Here is a 20,789-nt window from a genome sequence, read left to right on the forward strand (position 1 = left end):
GAGCTAAATGATGGGACACGTGGAAAAAGCTGAGCAACCACAGAGTCACAGTGGCGTCTCAGGAGTCAGAGAGTGAGTCAGAGAGTGAAGTTAATGGAACTAAAGGGAGACATAAATCCTTCCGTAGCCAATACGCATCTGGACTGAACACTTTATTTACAGTCTGCTTACACCAGATTTCAAGAAATACCTTCTTCACATGTTCTTTCTATACTTTGAAAATGTTACGACCTTGCTGCATATAAGCAGTTTTTTAAATGGTTTAATATGGAATCCAACAAGAAAAGGCCAGAAATCTTTGCTGAGCCTTGCTGCAGCTGGCCTGAAAATACATTTTGCATAATTAGCAAGAAGTAGTCAGCTCAGGACTAGCTTCTCTATTTCCTCTTTGCAATTCCCCTCCATTTCTCCCACTATTTCTAGAAAACACGCTTTCTTTTACCCTCCGTGTTGTTTCTACCATGACTCCAGCTGCAGACAACTAAAAGGGACTCTTCAGAGCCTTTCAAAACAGCTCTTTAATCAGCCAGAACATCTGACTGCTGATTGAAGAAAGTCATCTATTTGCTTATACTCAAGTCCTGAAAATATCACTTCAGCAGAATTCCCAGCTTGTGCTGGTTCACGTGGTCACAATCCCACTAAAGACTTCACCTCAGTCACCTGAGCAGTAATATCATTCACTATCATCAAACAGTTTCTGTAGCAGCGTGACGTAATTTTGTATTTAAACCAAGAGTTTGGGCAGATTTTGGAGGATGGGAGGCTTCCAAGGCCAGGCTGGGCAGCCTGAGCTGGTGGGGGGGCAGCCCTGCTCACAGCAGGGGGTGGAACTGGGTGGGCCCTTCCAACCCAAACCATTCTGTGGTTCTGTGATATAGATATTGTCTGTGGCTCCTTAAGGACCATTCTCCCCTAACGTATGCATGTAACCTAACCTGTCTTTACTGCAATTTCCCATCTTTAAAAAAAGGATACCATTTTAGTATCTAAATCTGATTGGTTGCGTTTGGAGATTAAATCATGTCTGTAAATTTTGCCAAAGGATATGAATTATTTTAGAAGGCTTAACTATTGTTAAAAGAAGATTACTAGATGTCAGAATTATGCTGTTTAACAACCATAACTTTATACTAGAAGGACAGGCATTAAAAAGGCAAAATGAATGGACATGCAACTACATACACACAGGATTGTTTTTGCAGCAGACAGGCAAAAAGGTAATATTTATGCCTTGCATTTCTTAGAAGACTACTACACGTAATTGCTTGGCTCTTAACACATTTGGCAGAAGTTACCTGTTCTTCTTCTTCACTGCCTGTTCCAGCTAAACTCAAAGAGCTAAGGTGCTTGTGAGGGTCAGAGAACTGTGGGATGGAATGAGGAAGAGATTCAGTAAAAGATGACAAATGAGATGGATAAATTAGCAGAAACCATCTACACAGCAACAGTCTACACAGCACACAGATACTGACAACATAAGTTGTTTTTCTCAGTAGACTTAAAGATTAGTAAGGATACCGCAAACATAAAGCAAAAGACACGCAGATAATGAAATTATGTATAACAAAACTACCATTTAAAAAGACAAAACGGTTTCAAATTATTTTACGATCCTTTTTTCTATTTTGCCTAGAAGAACATAAAAGAAGAGATCTCTCTTATCAGCACATGCAAGGAAGAATACAGTTTTTTCAGACTTTTTTTTAGGACTGGCAGCTCTCTGTAGTTCCTAAAAAAGCAGAATCTCCACGAATGCACACAAACACACTTTCTTTTTCAGTTCTGCATTTTCTGGAATTATTTTATATTTCATCAGGAACAGAGATTTTAATTAACTGTTTGCAGAGGCAGAGCACTTTCTCCCTTCAAATAAAGTATTTCTGAATTGCTTGGAGGTAAAGTAGCAATACATATAGTAAGCCAAATAATTCATTCTACTTCCAGCACATAGGTGAAACAAGTAATTAAACACTGTTTTCTGTCAACACCACAGCTACTCACTCTCATTGCCGTGCCTGAACTTAGGATTTCTTGGAACAAAGACATTTCTGGAGGGCTTCTTGGTAATCCATCATCCTCAGAACTGGTCCCAGTATCATCTGTCCTCTTTGCGTGATACCCAAATGGAGGTGGAGGTCCCAGTTTCATGGTAGGTTGGAGTTTCATCTTCAATATGGCAAAATAAACATGAACACATGATCGATCATGATGGAAGTTTCCCCAGTATGTTTTCTAGTTCAGGTCAGTAAGTTACATTATCTTTGTAACTGAATAGTCAAGACAACAGGACATCTCACATTAGAGATTCTCTTTAGGAGCCAAACAGCCTATTCATTTCACAAATACCTTTTCAGTAGAACTGAGGTATGATACCACTGTCTGATTAATATGTGCAACATTTGATTAAGCTGCAGACAGATACTACTTGCTAATCTAATACTCAACTATAAACATTACAGAAGAAATCAAGCCTGGAAGGACATTCCATTTGCTTCTGAGAAAAGTCTGTCGTGCAAATTACCTGGAGAGCTCTGATTCGATCAGAAACATTTTCTTGAGAAAATACTCTTACTGGCCTTGCAGACTCTTGTCCAATTTCAGGGATGAAAATGCTGTCATGAGACAAAGCTCTGCTTCCCATAATACCCTTGTGGGTCCTAGAATGACATAACAAACAAGTGAAAACACGCAGACATCTTTTGCCAGTCCTTTTAATCTTAACTCAGGTAGTCTTTTGCAGCACCCATCACATCTGCAATTCCAAACCTCTCCACAAATACAAACAGTAATTCAGGTGAATCTATGTGGCACTATTCAGGTGAATCTAAGCACTGTGCTTCCAAGATCCCATTCTTTACAAGATCCTTGGGATTTTTCCTTACAAGCCTGTGGCTGTGTTTTTTCAGGGACATTCTCTGTGGCCTGGTGAGAAGAAGCAAAGAAAGCTTTGTTGGTAGCTTCTCTCATGTTCTGATTCCTACTTTCGATGGATGCAGCAAGTAACTTGTCTTAAAAATGTTACGTGTGGGGGATGAACACCTTGTTTCTTCATGGGAATGTTAGTGGAGACATATGGGTAGAAAGCTGGCTGCTAGGAGGTCTCTTGCACTCATTTTCCTCTGCTTAGTTCACAGCTCAACTGAGCAGGGACCAGAAATGTGTGCATATGGCATTTCTTCTGGGAATCCCTTCTAATTTTTAAAAATCTGACTGCTATGAAATGGCAAAGCAGAACACAGAACTGCTTGGATTCAAGTCACCATCAAGCTAATTGAACAGACTCCCTAGAAAAACAGTTGTATTTTTGGATCCTAGGTACTGCCATAGAGACATTCAGAAACACAAACAAACATGGCAAAAAAGTAACATTTTCCTTGCAATGTCTGCTATAAATACATTGGATAAAACAATTGCAGGAAAAAGTTAATCTGTATGCCTGCTGCAGAAGGAAGGAAAGCCTGCTGTTTCTGCTTAATGCATCAGAGACATTAGAAGAGCGATTTATCTGTGTGAAAATGTGATCTCCACAATGCATCCAAGGTCAGAGAGCTATAGCAATTTGTAAAGTAAGTGTCAGCCTGGACTGCAATGGCTGTTCAATGCACCGGCATCTTACAAAGATTGCAAGAGCTGCCAGCTAAGCAGCACTGCTGCATGTGCACCTTTATTCCTCCTGCATGCTGTCCTTGCTTTCCCTTTCTAGCAGACACACACCTCCCGGATGTGTAGTGGAGGTGCTCTAGATGTCTCCTCAGATTATGAGCGCTCTCATTACGCTTCCTTCCTTTCATGGTATTTCATGGTTTTTATCTAAACAACTGCTAAGAAATAATAATTTTATAACCCTGTATGAAATGCTCAGGGACATGGCAAAAACAGCCAAAGCCTGTCCCCACTTGGACATGACCTCGCTGAGCTGTGCATGAGGGAGAGAAAATCTCACCATCTATGTCTTAAAAATATACTGTTGAACTAAAACGGTGTTGGACCTGCTGCTGCCAACCCGGAACTCCTGGGGCTTCAAGCTGGACTACTGCTAGCCTTGCCAATACTACCACTCGCTAGTAATTTTGTTCGGTTGCTTGGCGCTGCCTAGTGGCTGCATCGCACAATGCCGTTTCAAATGGACAGGATGGGCCGCCTTTCTAGTCCCTTGGCACAGCTGTAGATCTCGCCTGCACTCCATACACGGATGGAGCTCCCTCTGTCCATCCAGGAGCACATTTGATCTTTGTACCGCGTTTCTCATGGTTAATTTTGGATGAAATGTAATAGATAGCGTTTTTTGGAAAAGCCTGAATGAAAGCCGGAGGTGTTGAGATATGGAGACTGGGATGCATCTTGTCTAACTTCAGACACTATCTGTGCTGGAGCCAGTCACACCAGGCTCCCGCTTACACTCAGTGGGGAGAAACAGGCACATCTAGAAATGGTTCATCAGAGTAACTTCATGTGTCTACACAGGAATGGTATGAGCTTTTTCTTAGAAATGCTGACTACTATCAGCTGATCGTAAAAGGCAGCTGGTGATTAATTCAGATGCAGGCATTTGTCCTTTGGTCAGATGAATCCCAGCTATGCAGAGGAAAGAAAAGCTCTGGAGCCTCTGGTTCCTGCTGATTTCAATTGCAGTCATCCCCTTATCTCTTTCATGCTTTCAAAATCTGGCATAAATGGTTAGACGTCTACACTTGTTAACAATCCTTAGGAGACAGGTCATAGGAGTATAAGAAAATTCTGATAAAATATAAGCTAAGTACCTAATGCCCTTTTCTGAAGATGAGGATTACAGTCTTTTGAAATGATAACCCAAGGATTACTTATGCTTAAAAAAAAAAAAAAAAAGAAGAAGAAGAAGCTTTACTAATTATTATTTCTTGCTGCACCCCATCCTCTCCATTTGTAATTTGCCACGCCTCAAGCATTTTAATCTGTATTTGACTGAAAAAGGCAATGGTTTGAGAGCGCAGCAATCTGAACAAGAAGAGGAGGCAATTTAGGATATCTTTAATCCACAGATCTCATAGCAGCAATGCATTTGTTTGCCAGCCACAGTCCAAAGACTTACTCGTGTTCATCTTCAGAATCAAAACTAGCATGCATGTCATGTGAGGCCGCCACATCACTTGTTGATTGGAATAGCTTCAGATTGCTGCTTCCTGGAGAAGTTTCTTTCCTTTTCTTTTTAACAAAAAACTTTTTGAAAGACTTGAACTTTGATTTTTTCTTTCCTAAGTGAAGAAACATAAACAAGATGCAACCAGCAGCATTTGCAGACTTTCAGAACAATAATAATTCCCATATAATTTCTTCCTAAGTGGATTTATTTATTTTTTTCCTGGAAGAGGAAACACAGTCCGCTCTTGCATTAATGTTTTTCAAGACTATACTGATAGCATGAAATTACTATTATCTGAGAGAATGGATTGCAGTGTTTATGACATAAAAATAACCTACAGTGTAGGATCTTTCCTAATAGAGTTTCTACTTGCCTCTTGAGATAATTAGACTGTGAAGAAAAACTTTGGTATTAACAGCCTAGTATATAGAGAAGAAATTACCACTCGGAAACACACTGCCTTTGTTCAGCAAGCAAAACAGTGATGATAAGGACAATGTTGTTACTGAAAGCAATTTAAATGTAGAAATGGCTTACTTAGGTGAAATGTGCAGTATCAGGAGGCTAATGCTTTTACAGTGTCAGTTATATAATACATTTGAGAATGTTTTGAATGCTAATTATTAGACTCAGTGGATTGCAAAGTATTAAAACAGATATCAAGCAATAATCCTCAAAGACAGTGAGTCTGCTCAGCGAGGAAAGGCCTGAACCAGGATCAGTTCCTAGATCCATAAAGAATTCAGCTTGCACAAGACAGTCCAACAACCAGCACCTGTCTGGTGTGGGTTTGGATGACAGCATTGGAAAGCATCCCTACCAGAGTTTCAGTTATCATTGGATCTTGTTGGGTAGAAACGTTAACTGTCACAAGACACTACAAAAATCTGCCTTCAAGAGTTGAGAAATGTCAAAACTGCCACAGGTCTTGGAGGTAGAAGGAGAGAAAGTCAGAATGCATTCTCTAAATGAATACACTCACTCCTGTGACAGCGCTAAGGTACTACAGCTTAAGAAGTTACAGCCCTTTTTGTTCTCTGAGGAAGGGAGCATTTCTACCTGAGCTGTCTTCTCCATATCCTTCAGTTTCTCGCATCTTAGGGTCCATTGTCCTTGAGGAACTCATGTGGCAGTCACTGAAGGAGAGAGAAAAATTGTCAATTATATCAACAAAATAGCAATATTTCAATAGACACATACAGGCAAGGTACAAAAGTACAGAGATGTAAAAATTTAATATGATATTGTAAATAAACACATAAGCAATATATGTCTATATACACTTATCTATTTATAAATACGTACACGACATGAAAATATTCCATAGGATGAAGCTTTTTAGGCCATGGCATAATCAATTCCATAGAATTATTTCCAATTTATAAGGTAATGACACACTACAGCCCAGTTCATCATCTCATTTCTCCTTACTGAGAACTGAGTGTCATGAAATTCTTGAATGCTTCTGAACGTGTGTGTCAGAAATTTGCTCCTCTGAGTCTTCCTCTCTGCCCCTATTCAGCAGCACAGACAGAATGTCTTTGCGGTAATCACAACATTTGGGCAACATGTTCAAGTAACCTTTGCAAAGAACTGCACGTATATTGAGTTTTTATTTAACTTGAAGTATTCACTGTACATATCCTGAGCACGGTCATAGAACATCTGCAATTTCAAAAGAATTTCCAGAAGAGTAGTCAGCTTGTGCTCTCTTTTCTCTATCTGGAAAACCATGATTTCATGGTTGAGTCAGTATAAAGTCATGGATGCCATTCACTGGAGGGTGACCTAAATACCATAGAGGAACTCCTTGGGTTGCATTGGTGACAGATGCTCATGCCAGAACCTAGACCAGAGAGTGAGTGTACCACAGCTACTCTGAACCCCTGAAATAAGAGCAGGCTTAAGTAATGAGGCTCATAAATCCAGAGAGTTAAATGGAAATGAAATATTTATTACTGGAGCCTAAACTATGACACGTTGCCTGAAACACTGGCAAGTGCTTGATCCAGTCTGTGACAGTCATTTGATGGCACCAGCAAAGACGACGCTGCTGCCCACCAGCTCTGGTGCTTCTCCACTTCCCCAGCAGCTGGATGAGCACTTCCATCATCAAAAAAGCCCTTTCACATATCATATCAGAGTATCACATTATATTGTATTTTTATATTTTAATATACAAACTGGGTGCCATAGCTCACACCCCCAGCTGTACCCACTGCATCCACCTGCAGCTAGTTGAGGGTCTGCTATTTTTACACATTATGCTCCATCTGTTCTGAGCAGCAAAGCTGCCAGGTGATAAATACCCCTGTAATGGAAATGCTATTTTGAGCAGAGGCATGTTTCTTCCGGCATAATTAAAGCAATTAATATGATTTAATTTCTGATGTTCTAGAAATGTATTGCTATCCCATCCAAAACCTTTGCAGCCAGTTTCATAGAATGTTTTAGGTTGGAAAGGACCTTGAAGACCATCCAATTCCAACCCCCCCGCTGTAATGGTCTAATCTCCCATTAGATCAGGTTGCTAAAAGCTCCATCCAACCTGGCATTGAATGCCTCCAAGGATGGGGCATCCACGGCTTCGCTGAGGAACAATTTTCTACAGAATAAAACTGATATTAAAAAGTGAACCTGACCATTACGTCAGTAAAGAGTAAAGTAAGTGAGTGACTTCAGTAAAGATCTGTGTGAGTGACTTCTAGCACTCAAGGTTGTGAAGAGCGTTTCCATTACATCCACCAAACACCTGAGGACAGTCATCAGACATCAAAGGGGCGTGATGTTCACAGAGCAGGAGGCTGGGAGCTCTCATGGCCGTTGCTATGTTGTGAAAACACGCCATCTGAGACCCAGATGGTGAGGTGCGGCAACATGCTGATGACTGAATGTCAGACTGGGGAGGAGTTTTATGGCCGCTGTAACCAAGGAGAGATTTGTTTGCACCAGGAGATGAAAGGGCATCCTCTTTGCTAACCTGTGGAGAAGAGCTAAGCAAATCGCTGGGGGACTGGAAAATTAAAAGGTAAAACACTTGGCAAAGGACACAGTGGTCTGGCCAGAGGTGGGTACACGCAATCACCAAGCCTATCTGCCTGACCGCTTATCCTAGGATGTGGGCAGGGTGAGACCTTGATGGCCAAGCCACCACTTGAAAGCTGACAGATCATTTCAGTCAACCTTGATTACAAGTAAATGCTTGTGCTGAGACTTAGTCATATGCTTAAGTGTTTGCTGAGTTACAGTTTACTCCCAGGTCAGCATCTCACCCAGCCTAGCATCAGGCAGTCAGTCAAAATTGATGACGACATTTTTATAGGCCCGGGAAAGTTGCTTTTCCTTCCAAGCCCTTCCTTTCTTTCCCAAGCATATGAACACAGAAAGCTGTACTACACGCATCTCCTTTGTTGTTAACCTTCAGCAGAAGTTATTTTAACAACATCTTTAGGTATATTTACTCCATATATAAGTATATATACTCCACATGAGTATGATTGTACCTGCTTGTCACTTTCCTGACGTAAACATGGATTTGCTTAATCGGGAGCTGTTATCTTCTTCAAAGCTTTCCTTAAAGTCTATGACACGTAAGTTTAATAGCTGTTCAACATATTGCTGACAGAAGCACCCACATGCAGCACAGTGCACCTACATCTGGATCCTGAGGCTGTGCCAGGATATGTGCCTGTTCTGAGGGTGCTGAGAACTCTCAGCCTTCTCTATTCAGCTTCTCCAATCCTTGCTGAGCTTCAAGTAAAATCATATTCTGGCCTAAAAACTCAGTCGGATCCACATCCCTCAGGAGCGTATTGCTTTACTTCTTCTGTCTTAGCAAGGGCAAGATTTACCACCCTACCAGCAGTTGTACTTTTTCTCTCTTCTTTTTTTTATTTTCCCCTCCTCAGGAAACAGAACCCTGCTTTATCAATTTATTATGAGATTTTATGAGGCCAATATGTCTGATGATAAACTGCTAAATATTACCCAAGCTTATAATGGTATTTTTTCTACATTAGACTTTTCCCAGCAGATATTGTTTTTCCATTTCCTTCTTCCTTCCTGTGCTCTTTTATTATGAGCTAAGACACAGGAAACACAGCTAAGAATACATGAGTGCAAAGAATATAGAAGGAACACGGCATGGCAACCCTGCCCTTCCCAGATGTCACTGCATTCCAAGCAAGTATCAGAAAAAAAAAGGGAAAAAAAAAAGGAAAGAAATAAAAGCACAGTTGAAATGAATGGTAGCAATTTGAACCTTTTATTCCTGTGATTGCAAAAACATTTGCTTTCGAGTAGGCCAAGCTCTTTTAAAGATCTGAACTTGGGACTATCATTTCATATGAGGAGGAGACCTGCTTTTTTCTCTCTCCAATATCATGATATGCGCTAAAATCTCTACTGGTTTTACGCAGCCTTGTGGATTTAAGAAAGGAAATGCAAGAAGTCAAGTGATATAAAGAAAATATATAAAGATATATAGATATTTCAGATATAAAGAAAAGATCTATAGATATTTCAGATATAAAGAAATCCCAAACATTCAGTAAGACTGCCCTCGCTGAGCCAGCCGCCAAACAGAAAGGCTGTGTTTTGAGGATACTGCACAACGAGATACAGGAGAAGGATGAGCGGGCAATGAGCTTGTGATGGTGTGGTGCCCACAATAACATTCAGTGTGCCTCTCTGCTCAGACCTTTCCTGCTAACAGAGATCCCAACATGGCCCCCACTTCAAGCTCTCAAATGACCTTCAGTGCTCCCAGGTTGTAAGACTTTCACCTACCCCACGATAAATCTCTCACCACATGCCTAATTATAAAATCATTTGCAGAAGTCATCAATCACCTGAATGTTATTAGGAGAAACCTCTTCTCCGTTCCCCAGGTCTGTCTCCAACAGAGCGGGTGTAAGAAGCACAGATCAGCGCTGCACGTGAGGCAGCACTTTGCACATGAGCACAGATATTGGGAGCATTCTCATATTCATATTCCTCCTGCATCCCCGTTTTTTTGAATGGGTGATGTAATGAAAATAATTTACATGAGAAGACCTATATTTTTAAAGAAAACTACATTGTTTTCCCCTACTATACCCACATAAATACCAAAGACAAACTAAATTCCAAACCAAGAAGAAAAACAGCTTGTTATTTCTTACGCACAATCTTGCCTTATGTTGTCAGAGTTGAGCAGATGATTATCTCCTTCCATTTTACTCAAAGGTCTTGTGTCAATAAACGAAAAATAATCACACTGCGAAGCCTCTGACTTCATGTGTTCTCTCCTTTCTTTTATTTTTAATAGTTTAGTGAGTGTGTATGGGGACGGCATCTTCAAAAATGTGCTATTTTCACATAGGGCTTGCCGTCCCAAAAGGTGACACTTTGTCAGTTTGTTACTCGCCTTTATCAATCTCACAGTGACACCTTCCCCATCCTTTTTTAATCTGCGCTACTGGTTAATAAAAGTCTCGCTTTCTGTGTCTGTGACTGACATTTCCTCCAGCTATTGCTACTCTCATAGCATGCTCTAGTGTTATTAGAAAACGTGTAGCACCCATCATGGTGATGTGCCGAGATCTTGCGAGCCATTCCCAATGCCCAGAGCAAGGCTGGCCTTGATGAACTTTGCTTCCACTAGTGTCCAGGGGGAGCCCCAGCCTGATTATGTCTTTCTCCTCAAAAACTCAGTCTTTTAGGGAACTTCCCATACTCCTCCTAGTCACTGTCAAAACAAACAGAGCTGTGAGTGACTTACTTATTCTCAGAAGTGACTACCTATATTTCAAGTAGTTCGATGTAGTAGTAGTAGTAGTTTCGATGGATCCTGCAGACTCTCATACAGTATACTCACCGAGCCTTCCGTGCCCTCTGCAGCACATTCCTTTCTCTATTGCAAACAGTGCATTTCTAAGGGACGGGGAGAAAATCCCTGCTATTTCTACCTGTTTGTTTTTCAAGAATTAATAGACCGGCCTTCTCTCCCCTTTTCTACACGAAGGCAAGAGTCTACAGGACAAATACCACATAAAACAAGCTTTCCATCCAAGCAACTCCTGAAGAACAAGCTTTTTGCTCTTTTAATAAGTGTGCTGTAACACTTTGGCTAATATTGTCCTGATGGAGATCATCTTTTCTGCACAATAACGGGCTAATGTCACTCAAAGTTAAGGCCAGGTAAAGTATTAAATATTCACCGTGAATCTCCTTGAAAAGCAATAGAAAAGAAAGTAAAAAGACCTGCTTTAGTTAGAACAAAATTACATTTGATTCTACATGTCGCAATTGCAATTATTCTTCAATTCAGCACTGGGAACATTCCTGAAGCTATTTCACAAAAATAATTACATAAAGTCGCTTGGTATTCAGAGCGAGTATCAAAATCAGAGTTGTTATAAGGTCTCCATGGGTTTAGATTCTGTGAAAGAGAACGGGGCTTTCAGTGATCCCCCCCTGTGCTCTTTGGAACCATAAATGCAATAAATTGACTATATGCACGCACACACACATTCTGTGGCAAAGAAAGAATAAGACTCACCTGGAAGCACAGCAAGCCCCAAAGAACCTGCACTTTTACACCCGCAGCCCCATCAATTAGGCTCATGTAAGCGTTCTCTTGTACAGCGTGAAGGTTAATGGGAGCTTCAGATACTGAACGTCTTTAGTGCAACCCAGAATGAGATCCTTATTCAGCTTCATTGGCCATTCAGAACAAAACTCAGCGGGCCAAGACACCCAGACAAAGAAATCAATTGCGACTGCTCACATCAGATCTGAATGTGGCCCAATTTTCATCCATTCTGCACCCACCTATAATGCGCTGACTGTCTACTCTTGGCTACGTGAAGTGTGACGCAGTCAACGGCTTTATTCCAACCCTCGTATTAAGTTTCCTTAAAAGTGAAGGACAAGTCTTTTCAAATAATGTGTTTACCCGAACACAGAATATAGCTATATCCAAAGCCTACTTGCAAATGTTTTGCCATGAATACAATGAAAAACAGTCTAGTTTGGCTAAATGCACATAAAAGGGAAAAATGCATGAGACAAAGAGAACAAGATATTCTTTACTAGGTTCCTCCAGAATTCCTGTGCTGGAAAGATTAAATACCTACTGTAATCATCCATACACCATGCACAGAGTAGCTTTGGCACCGAATATTTAGAGCAGAGACAAAAGGAAGGTAGGGAATGTAAAGAGAATGAATATCCTAAGGGAAGCATTAGCCCTTCCAGGCATAGACACCCCAGCCAACCACCTGAGATGAGCCAGAATATAAGCTGACTGCTTTCCAGAAGCCACTCATGAGAGGTGCTAGGGGGCCCTCAGGCCCAGCACTCCCCAGTGTCACTCGGCAGCCGCCCGCACTGCTCTGCTGAGCAGCTTCAGTCATGCTCTAACCTGGAGTCACCTTGGATGCAGCGGTAGAAAGCAGCCATGCCTCCAAGCCAACAAACAGTCCTTGTCCTGGATCATCCTAGCACAAAGGAGCAGCGGGGACGGAGCCAGGTCCAATAGGAGGGTGCTGCGAGGCAGTAGGGAAGGGGAGCATCCTCCTCTGCATTGCCACTCTGCAGGTCCCTGGTTGCATTCTCTGAGGCCAGTTTCCTCCCCAGGGTTCACACCAGCTGTCCAAGGGGGATGGCCACTGTCAGCGTGACCTCAATCCGTTGAAACTTCCCCAGGCAACGGTGCTGACATATTTCAGCAATAACTGCTACCTTGTAAACACATTCCACATTCCTGTTTTGCCAAACCCCACAGGCCAAACGCAAAACTAACTGGCTGCATGAGGCTCTTTCTGAAGAGGTACATGTGGCAGGCTTTAACTGGGGATGACCTAATTGAGTCTCTTTGTCTCCATCTGATTTAGCTCTGCTTGCCTTTCAAGTTGATAATCATTTCCCTGAGCCCATATGGGAAAGAGAAGAACCACAGTTGACTCCTCTCTCCTTCACCCTGAGCAATTTTCAAACCACTTTTAGAAAAAAAGGAGCAAGAGATTTTAATGCACAGTCACAGCACTACGTGACAACTTTGGGGGTTCAGGTACGAGTCTGTTTAAATCAGGAAGTCTTCCTAACCAAAGTAGTTTCTTAGGTGAGCAGGCTGGAGGGCTGCTTTCTGACCCCATCACGGTGAACAACACCGCTGAGTCCTTTCATGTGTTCTCAGAACTCTCCTTCGCAATTTAAAAGAAAAGCCACAATCAGAATTTCACAAATAGAAGAGTCCTAATTCTTACCATTTATTCTCTCACTACATGTACTTGTAAACTTTTCATTCCTATTATCTATTCAGGCCACGTTTGTTATTTTGTGTTTGAAACAGAAGAGCTGTATTCTCCTGTCCCTGTGTCCTTGCAGGTCTATGCTCTATGCTTCAAAACAAGGATATGAGCAAATGGAAATTAGCATGACTTGCTCTAATTCTCATTTTCCCCTTTGCTCCTTCCCTGCAGCAATAACATCCATGAAAGCAAGAGATCTTGCCAGTCACTCTGCACGTCTCACCTCCTGCTGCCTCTTCGTACTTGCAGGCTTTTGGAAGTCAATACCTTGATGGAGCTTAACAGGTTTACTGCTACCTTGTTGGAAATCCAGAGCTGAGTCTCTTGTGTTCTACACTACCTGCATCAGTCCTTGCACTGAGAAATAGAAGCACTTACACATGTCAATTTGCCCAGGCCAAGTGACAGGGGATACATGTGCTGGATACTCCTAAAGAATACATGCAGAAATTTAAATGCAGAATGAGATGAGTAGAGGAGATTGGAAAAAAATGTGAGAAAGGAGGGCACTGAAGAGAACAAACCATCCCCGACAGCGTTTATAACAAGGCAGGGACACACTCACTAGGAGGGCTCCTGCTTCTTATCTATCCAGAGCAGCAGAAAAATATGCTACCAGTCACAGTGTCACGCTGATTGTGTGTCCTCTCTCATCTGCAAGACAGATGGATGCAGCCCTGACAGCGCTTTCATCTTAACTCAGTACTGGAGGACAGGTGATAAACATCAGCATGCAAAGCTTCTATTCCTCAGGTTTAATTTCCTACGAAAACAAAGCTTATGTGACTGCACTGTCTGTCTTGCTCCCTTTCTCCCACTGCTCCTGAAGCCATTGGTCCTTTACAGCCAGGCTGGCAGCAGAAGGCTGGGGGGACTTTAGGTACAACTGAACAGGGAGAAGGGAGGGGACTGACAAATGAAGGCCTTGTGGAAAGAGCACAGGTGGATGAGCACCACAGCAAGGGAGCATTGCCATCCCAGGCACCCTTGGAGGGGGCCCCAAGGAGCACTGCTGGGGAACGCACTGGGAGAAGTATCTCTCTTTTTCCACATCACCCATTTGCCCTCAGTCTTTTCTCGCTTTTGCTGAATTAGAAGATCCCTTTGCCACAAAACTCCTATATGCACATTTGCTCTTGGCTGCTTGTCCCTCTAGGCAGTGGAGAAAAAAACACTTCAGAAATTAACAGATCTACATCTCTCCACTGGGAATAGGTGCTCCCTGCTGAGGACATGGGAACACAGGGTTACCCAGATGCTCACAGGTAGCTGCTCTGCATTCCCATCCCCACTGCCCTATTCATGTGTCGAGGGAGAATCAAAAACCACACAGGAACCTGAAAATGCAGTTTACAATGGGCAAAACAAAACAAAAGACAAGAACTTGTCCCATTTTCACCAAGCTCCTTTCCCTGAATGCCTCACAAATGTTTTACTTCAGTACTCAAAGCATAATGAGAAGCGAGTTATTAATTTACAACTATGACAAGATTATTATGGCTAATTTAACATGTGCAGGCACTTAACTAACTGAAGTTGGGAAATATTTGTCATTAATTCAAACATTTCCTGCCTGTGATTCAGCAGATATAACCTAAATGAGCTGCAGAAACACAGCATCACATAAAGAGCTCTCATCCACCAGCACTTTTACATGTGACTGTCCAATACTTGAGTTCTGCCTTATTTAAATGTGCACAACAGAACATTTCAGTTCTCCATTTGCCAGCAAGCCTTGCATAGGGTGGTGGACAGGTATCAGTGAGGAAAATATTGACTTTCCAACTCTGGCCTGTTCTCTACTGCAGAGACTACTTCCAACATGTCTACTATGTTTACTATCAAGAAATACTGTCTAGTCTAAGGCCAATGTTCCAGTAATGTTCCCAGACCTGGCTCTTCCATATGTCCAGGCACACAGATTTCTGCTGCTGGCTGTTACTACCAAACTACAGGACCCAAACCAGATTCATGTTAAGCCCTAAAGTGCTGGCACTTGCTCACTTGGACAGACTCCCAAGTCCTGGCCATCTGTGTATCTGCAGAGGGCCTCCAGTGTAGGTGTAGCAGGAAAATATTTAGCCTTTTACATCCAGCTGGCAAACACACCAGCTCAAGCTCGAGGAAAATCTGACCCTGTTTGCTTAGGGGCCTCCTTCCCTTTAACTTCTTTTTTTTTTTTCTCCAGACATTTTAGAAGTAGCTGCGAGTCAGGGAATGAGGTGTCTAGCAGCTCTATTCCCAGCTCTGACAGAAGACTAAGAGGATGCTGCAAGGCTCTGAGAACAAACGAAAGCAGGGAGTGCTGGATAACAACCTCTCTGGTCCCACACTGTCCTCTGAGGGTGTTGCTTTACTGCACAGCCAGATCAAAGTGAGTGACAAGGCTTCTGCTGTTGTCTCCTGAAAGCTGCTGATCTTGAGAAAGGCACAATTAGTTGAAATGTGAAGCTCAAATAGATATTTCCCCTCTCTATCCTATATCACCTGAACACACAGTAGTGTGAAGTTACACACTTAGGAGATTCTTTTGTAATCAAGAGCATCCTGAACTGCAGAAAGATCCTGTACTGATATGGGTTTCTTCTCTCTTCTTGAATGCACGTGCAGTGCTAGTCCTAGGGATGCATGTATAAGCTTTCCTATATGCTTGACATGGACAAAAAGCTTGAGATACCAAAACAGACATTCGCACATCAAAAAGCAGACACTGTATCAGTGTGCAATGTGAGACTGGCAATTGTTTTTCTGAATACTAAGCATGGAAAATATCAATTGAAACTGTGCTTACTCAGTCCCTCTGAAGAAATCAGGTCCTGAGTGCCCTACAGCCAGCACTCAAACTAAATTAAACTTTATATTAGAGTTAATTTGAAAATATGGCTTCAGGTTTGTTTCTTTTTTCAGATCCCTTTTCAAAATGACCCACTACAGCCTCTTGTGCAAAAAAAAAGCCAAGCCCACAAACCCGCTTACAGTGTGTCTGCCCAAGACATGTGCAGCCAGATCTGAGGCTGATGCCACCTGGCAGGCCTCTGCTCACGTTAACTGGGGCCGTGCCAAATCGCACTACTGAAGGGCTTGAGCGTATTGTTTACAGGCTGCTGACAAAGGCAAGTTGAATAGCTTGCACGCACCTGGAGACATTTATTTCCACATTCTTTAAAATATGAAAACTGTGTTTCTTATGAGAAAGGGTCCTTCAGAAAACTCTCATGCCACCCCTTTGCCAGCACTCGAAATAGATATTCCCCAGTATAAACTGCACGATTGCCATTGTTTGAGAAGGGAACCAACAGCTCACAGAAGAGAATTTCTTTTGGTCCAAAATGTTTTTAGAATGGTCCATCACTTCTACTTTTGCATTTGTCAAAGGGTTTCTGCTTGTAATCTATGAAACCAAACAAAAAATGAGGAACAAATCGCACTGTGCTAACAACCACAGGCAACAACTGGCAGCCTCTGCAAACAATACAGTCAGATGAAATCGCTGCTTTCTGTACCTAAAAGTGCTACAAGGAGCCAGTTCCAACACAATTGTGGCAGCTGATAACTCTTGACCACTTAGACATTTCTACTGGCTCATTTTAGAAATGGCCACAGAAATTTAAAGGCTGTTAGCAGCACTTTACAAGCAGATGCCACAAGGAAGTAGGGAAGGCATTTTTCCACTTCACTTTTTTCACGTGCCATCTGCTGAAACTTTAATAAGTACAAAGACAGGTCAACACTTGCACGACTGAATGTTGTGCGTCTGTGTAACCAAGAAACACACTGCACCTGTACAAAACCAACCTTTAAGGCAACTCAAACATGAACTTCAGCTGCTTACCTGCATCCGTTCCTGTTTTGTCAAAGTCAATGTAACACAAAAGGCTACCGTTGCTTCAAGAGGGGTCTGTCACCTTGCCAAGTGGTTGCAAAAACAACAGAGGTATTCTAAAGTTTGCAGGGAGGATCCTGTAAAGCCTCGATCCCATTCAACTTAGGAAGCGCAAACTACATCTCATCAGTTATCCGCCACTGGGCTCTGCTCTGCCTTCCCAAAGCATGAGTGATCAACACCTCCCCGGTCCCTTCACCAAGCGATCCCTGCATCTGGTGCCGAATGAGTCAGTGGCAGGAGAAAGCACCAGTATCCCCCAGTTGCTAGGGAACAAGCAGGGAGATCCTGACCTGAATTCCTAGCGCAGGCTGATGTTGCTCTGGGAGCTTTGCTGGGTCCCTTCCTGGAAAGGCAGGGACGTGCTGACAGGTTGCTCCCAGGTTTGCAGATTCTGCTGGGCAGCATCACACAGGGCAATGGACGGCAGCTGAGCTCCTTCTACCACAAAAAGGCACTTGTGAAAATGGGGAAAGCACGAGCAAAAACTGAGGATGCATTTTCTATCTTTTCTATCTATTCTCTGCCAATTAAGCTTGAAAGTTTTTAATACAGAAATATCTTTGTATCTCTTGTCATTAGAGAAAGTGGAACAACTATGGACACAGCCAAAGCATTAACGAATGCAACAAGATAATACTGGATATAGAAAACCAAGAAATTAAGGTTATCCCAGACACCTGTGCTACAAAGTATACAGAACAGACAAACTCATAACTGAGAACACGGAACAGAAGCACGTCCAAAGTTGTAAAGATGACACAAGCAATCTGCCTTTTCTGACCCTTTAAATATTTTAAGTTACTGCCATGCCAGTGCATTAATTACTCTACTTAGCTTGCAGCCTCCTCAGAATGCATTTTCTAAAAGATAAAAAGAGCTGAAATAGACCTGAGGAGCTAAAGGACCTTTGGGTCCCTTGGATGGGAAATAGCTGACCCCAGTTACCCTTTCTGAGGAAAGAAAATAATGAGTCCTCAGATGCATTATGAGATGCCTTGTGCAGAGCAGATTATCAGAAAAAAAGCATCTGTTTGCTTTTTGCTGAATCCGTGCTCTGGGCAGCAAGGATGAGAAAGCAATGCTGAGCATGTCATATGGGTATTTCCACTGATGGCTGGAGGCAGCCAGGGGCAGTGAGGAAGAATCACAGAATCACAGAATTGTAGGGGTTGGAAGGGACCTCTAGAGATCATTGAGTCCAACCCCCCTGCCAAAGCAGGACAAGGGGTATCAATGCAAAAGCAATTTCTCCAATTCCAGCCAAATACTTCATCACACTTGAATATATTGCCCTCCAGTAGGGGTTCCCTCCTTGCTGGAGCATGCCAACACCTGCTTGGTAAGGCATGTGCACTGCATGCAAGAATCACAGAATCACAGTCTGAGCAGGAAGGGACCCACTAGGATCACGACCAGCTTCTGGCTCCACATAGGACCACTCAAACTCCATACTCTGTGTCTGACAGCGTTGTCCAAATGCCCCCTGGAGTTCACTCAGAGCTGTGCCCACCGCCCTGTGGTGTAGCCCCTTTCCCTGACCCCCAGCTGCCCCTCCCCTGGCACAGCTCCATGCCGTTCCCTCGGGCCCTGTCGCTGTCATACAGAGCAGAGCTCAGCGCTGCCCCTCCGCTCCCTGTGAGGAGCTGCAGCCGCCATCAGGCCTCCATCAGCTCCTCTGCTCTGCGCTGGGCACACCGAGGGGTCTCAGACACACCTCACACACCCTTCCCTACTGCCCTTTCACCATCTTCACAGCCCTTCTTTGCACACTTACAGTTTTCTGTCCTTATGCTGCAGTGCCCAAACCCACACCCTAATGTGCAGCACACCCCAAAAAAGGCCCACCAGAGGCTGCTACATACAGCCTGGTTAAGTGGCCCAACACAGCTCAGGTGATGGCCTCTCAGCTTGATATCTCTCCCTCACTCATAAAAGTGTGTGTGTTTACCCAGAGAATCAGCCCATTCCTGCAGTAATTACAGCAGCCCAAAAGCAGATGAGCATTACGGTGCTTCAAATACCTTTCTGAACAAGAGGCAAAGCCCATCACATTGATAGTAAAATTACAGGGTTTTTTGTTCACTTCCCTTGGCCCATCTTTTTTGCAGAAATGGGAAGAGCTCGATGTTTAGTCTCGTCACAAAAGCACGGCAATTCCCAAACAACACTGTTATGGATGTCACAACCCTGGCAGCAGCAAAGCTGAATTAATCCAGATTTTAAGGAGTCGCAATAAAAAATCATCACAGATAACCCACCAGCATTTGGAAGGAATAAACTGAAAATTCAAGATAGGAGGGAAGGGAAGGGAAGGGAAGGGAAGGGAAGGGAAGGGAAGGGAAGGGAAGGGAAGGGAAGGGAAGGGAAGGGAAGGGAAGGGAAGGGAAGGGAAGGGAAGGGAAGGGAAGGGAAGGGAAGGGAAGGGAAGGGAAGGGAAGGGAAAGAAAAATACTCCTGGATTTTTCTGTGTGTCAGGACTGCCATGTGAGTAGAACCAAAGGAGAGACCTGGCCATGAAGACAGTGTTTCAGGTCAGGGCTTTGTCATTGCCACTAAGTTGCCAGTCATTGTAAGGCCATTCATTTCTCAGCTGTTTTCAAACACAACAAACATTCTATGAAGACTCAAGAGAAATATTTACATTTCTACTGGTTGGAAAAGGGGCTGTGAATGGTATGTGAAGCAGAAAACGGGCAGTAAAACAGCAAAAAAATGCCAAATAGTAAAGCAGTTCTGTGTTAGAGCTAGCAAAAGGCTGCAGACAAGAACAGCACTGCTGGAAATGCTGGCTGAAGTGTGAGCCCAAAATGGCCACACTGCCTCCCTCCAGACTGAGCAGCACAAATGGACAAGCAACAGAATGGCTCTGGGTAGGGTGCAGAAAAGCCCCCTGTGTTGTTAAAAGCAGACAGACAGATCTTCCTGTTGTCTCAGCCACTCTGGAGCACCTTGGTGTACAGTGTAGTGCAGGACCGAGCAGCTCAAGCTCAAGCAGATGAAGAGAGCAATGCTGCCAGCTTCACGCCAGTGCTGCTCCCCCCAGCCCTGACATCCTGGCACCATTCACAGAGGCACCTCAACCAACATTTAATAGGAAGAGTCTTACTTTCCCATTCGGTGAGAAGAGGATGACGTGCTCGAAGGCAGCAAACAAATTTCTGCGTGTCCAGGGCTGTCTTGTAAATAACGTTTACAAGAGAAATAGTTCAAATTTACTTAGCACAAAAAGTACGGGGCGATGAATTATTCATCAGAGCAGGGGAACAGAAATACTGTCTTCTGTTAGTCTGGCTATTAGATACTCAGGGAAAATAAAGACAACCAGACTTTCTTAGATGCAATAACTGATCAGCAGCAGTAAGAATTTGTCTGCCAATCTAACTGCCAGTTACTGGAGAACCTGGGCTTTCAAGATCATAGAATCACAAGGTTGGAAAGGACCTACAAGATCATCTAGTCCAACCATCCTCCCATTACTACCACAAGC

At 43.0% G+C, this 20,789-nt stretch overlaps 1 protein-coding gene across 10 annotated transcripts in view; it reads right to left on the bottom strand.

Annotated features, from left to right (window-relative positions):
- The window catches only part of CRACDL (CRACD like), a 54,961-nt gene that overhangs the window by 18,968 nt on the left and 15,204 nt on the right, over nt 1–20,789 (bottom strand). For 3 of the 10 annotated variants that reach the window (XM_015850726.3, XM_085533244.1, XM_015850731.3), the window contains 5 exons: nt 6,182–6,258; nt 5,072–5,234; nt 2,525–2,660; nt 2,005–2,169; nt 1,299–1,367 (listed from right to left, as the gene is read on the bottom strand). In XM_015850726.3, the coding sequence (XP_015706212.1) occupies nt 1,299–1,367; nt 2,005–2,169; nt 2,525–2,660; nt 5,072–5,234; nt 6,182–6,248 (600 nt within the window). In that variant the 5' untranslated portion in view covers nt 6,249–6,258. Of the gene's footprint in view, nt 1–1,298; nt 1,368–2,004; nt 2,170–2,524; nt 2,661–5,071; nt 5,235–6,181; nt 6,259–12,527; nt 12,720–17,248; nt 17,543–20,789 lie in introns of those variants that run through there. The other 7 variants (XM_015850746.3, XM_085533223.1, XM_015850716.3 and 4 more) reach the window with 7 other exon arrangements.

Source organism: Coturnix japonica, chromosome 1 (genome assembly GCF_054131305.1).
Source record: "Coturnix japonica strain WE chromosome 1, WE-NBRP24, whole genome shotgun sequence".
NCBI classification, from domain to species: Eukaryota; Metazoa; Chordata; class Aves; order Galliformes; family Phasianidae; genus Coturnix; species Coturnix japonica.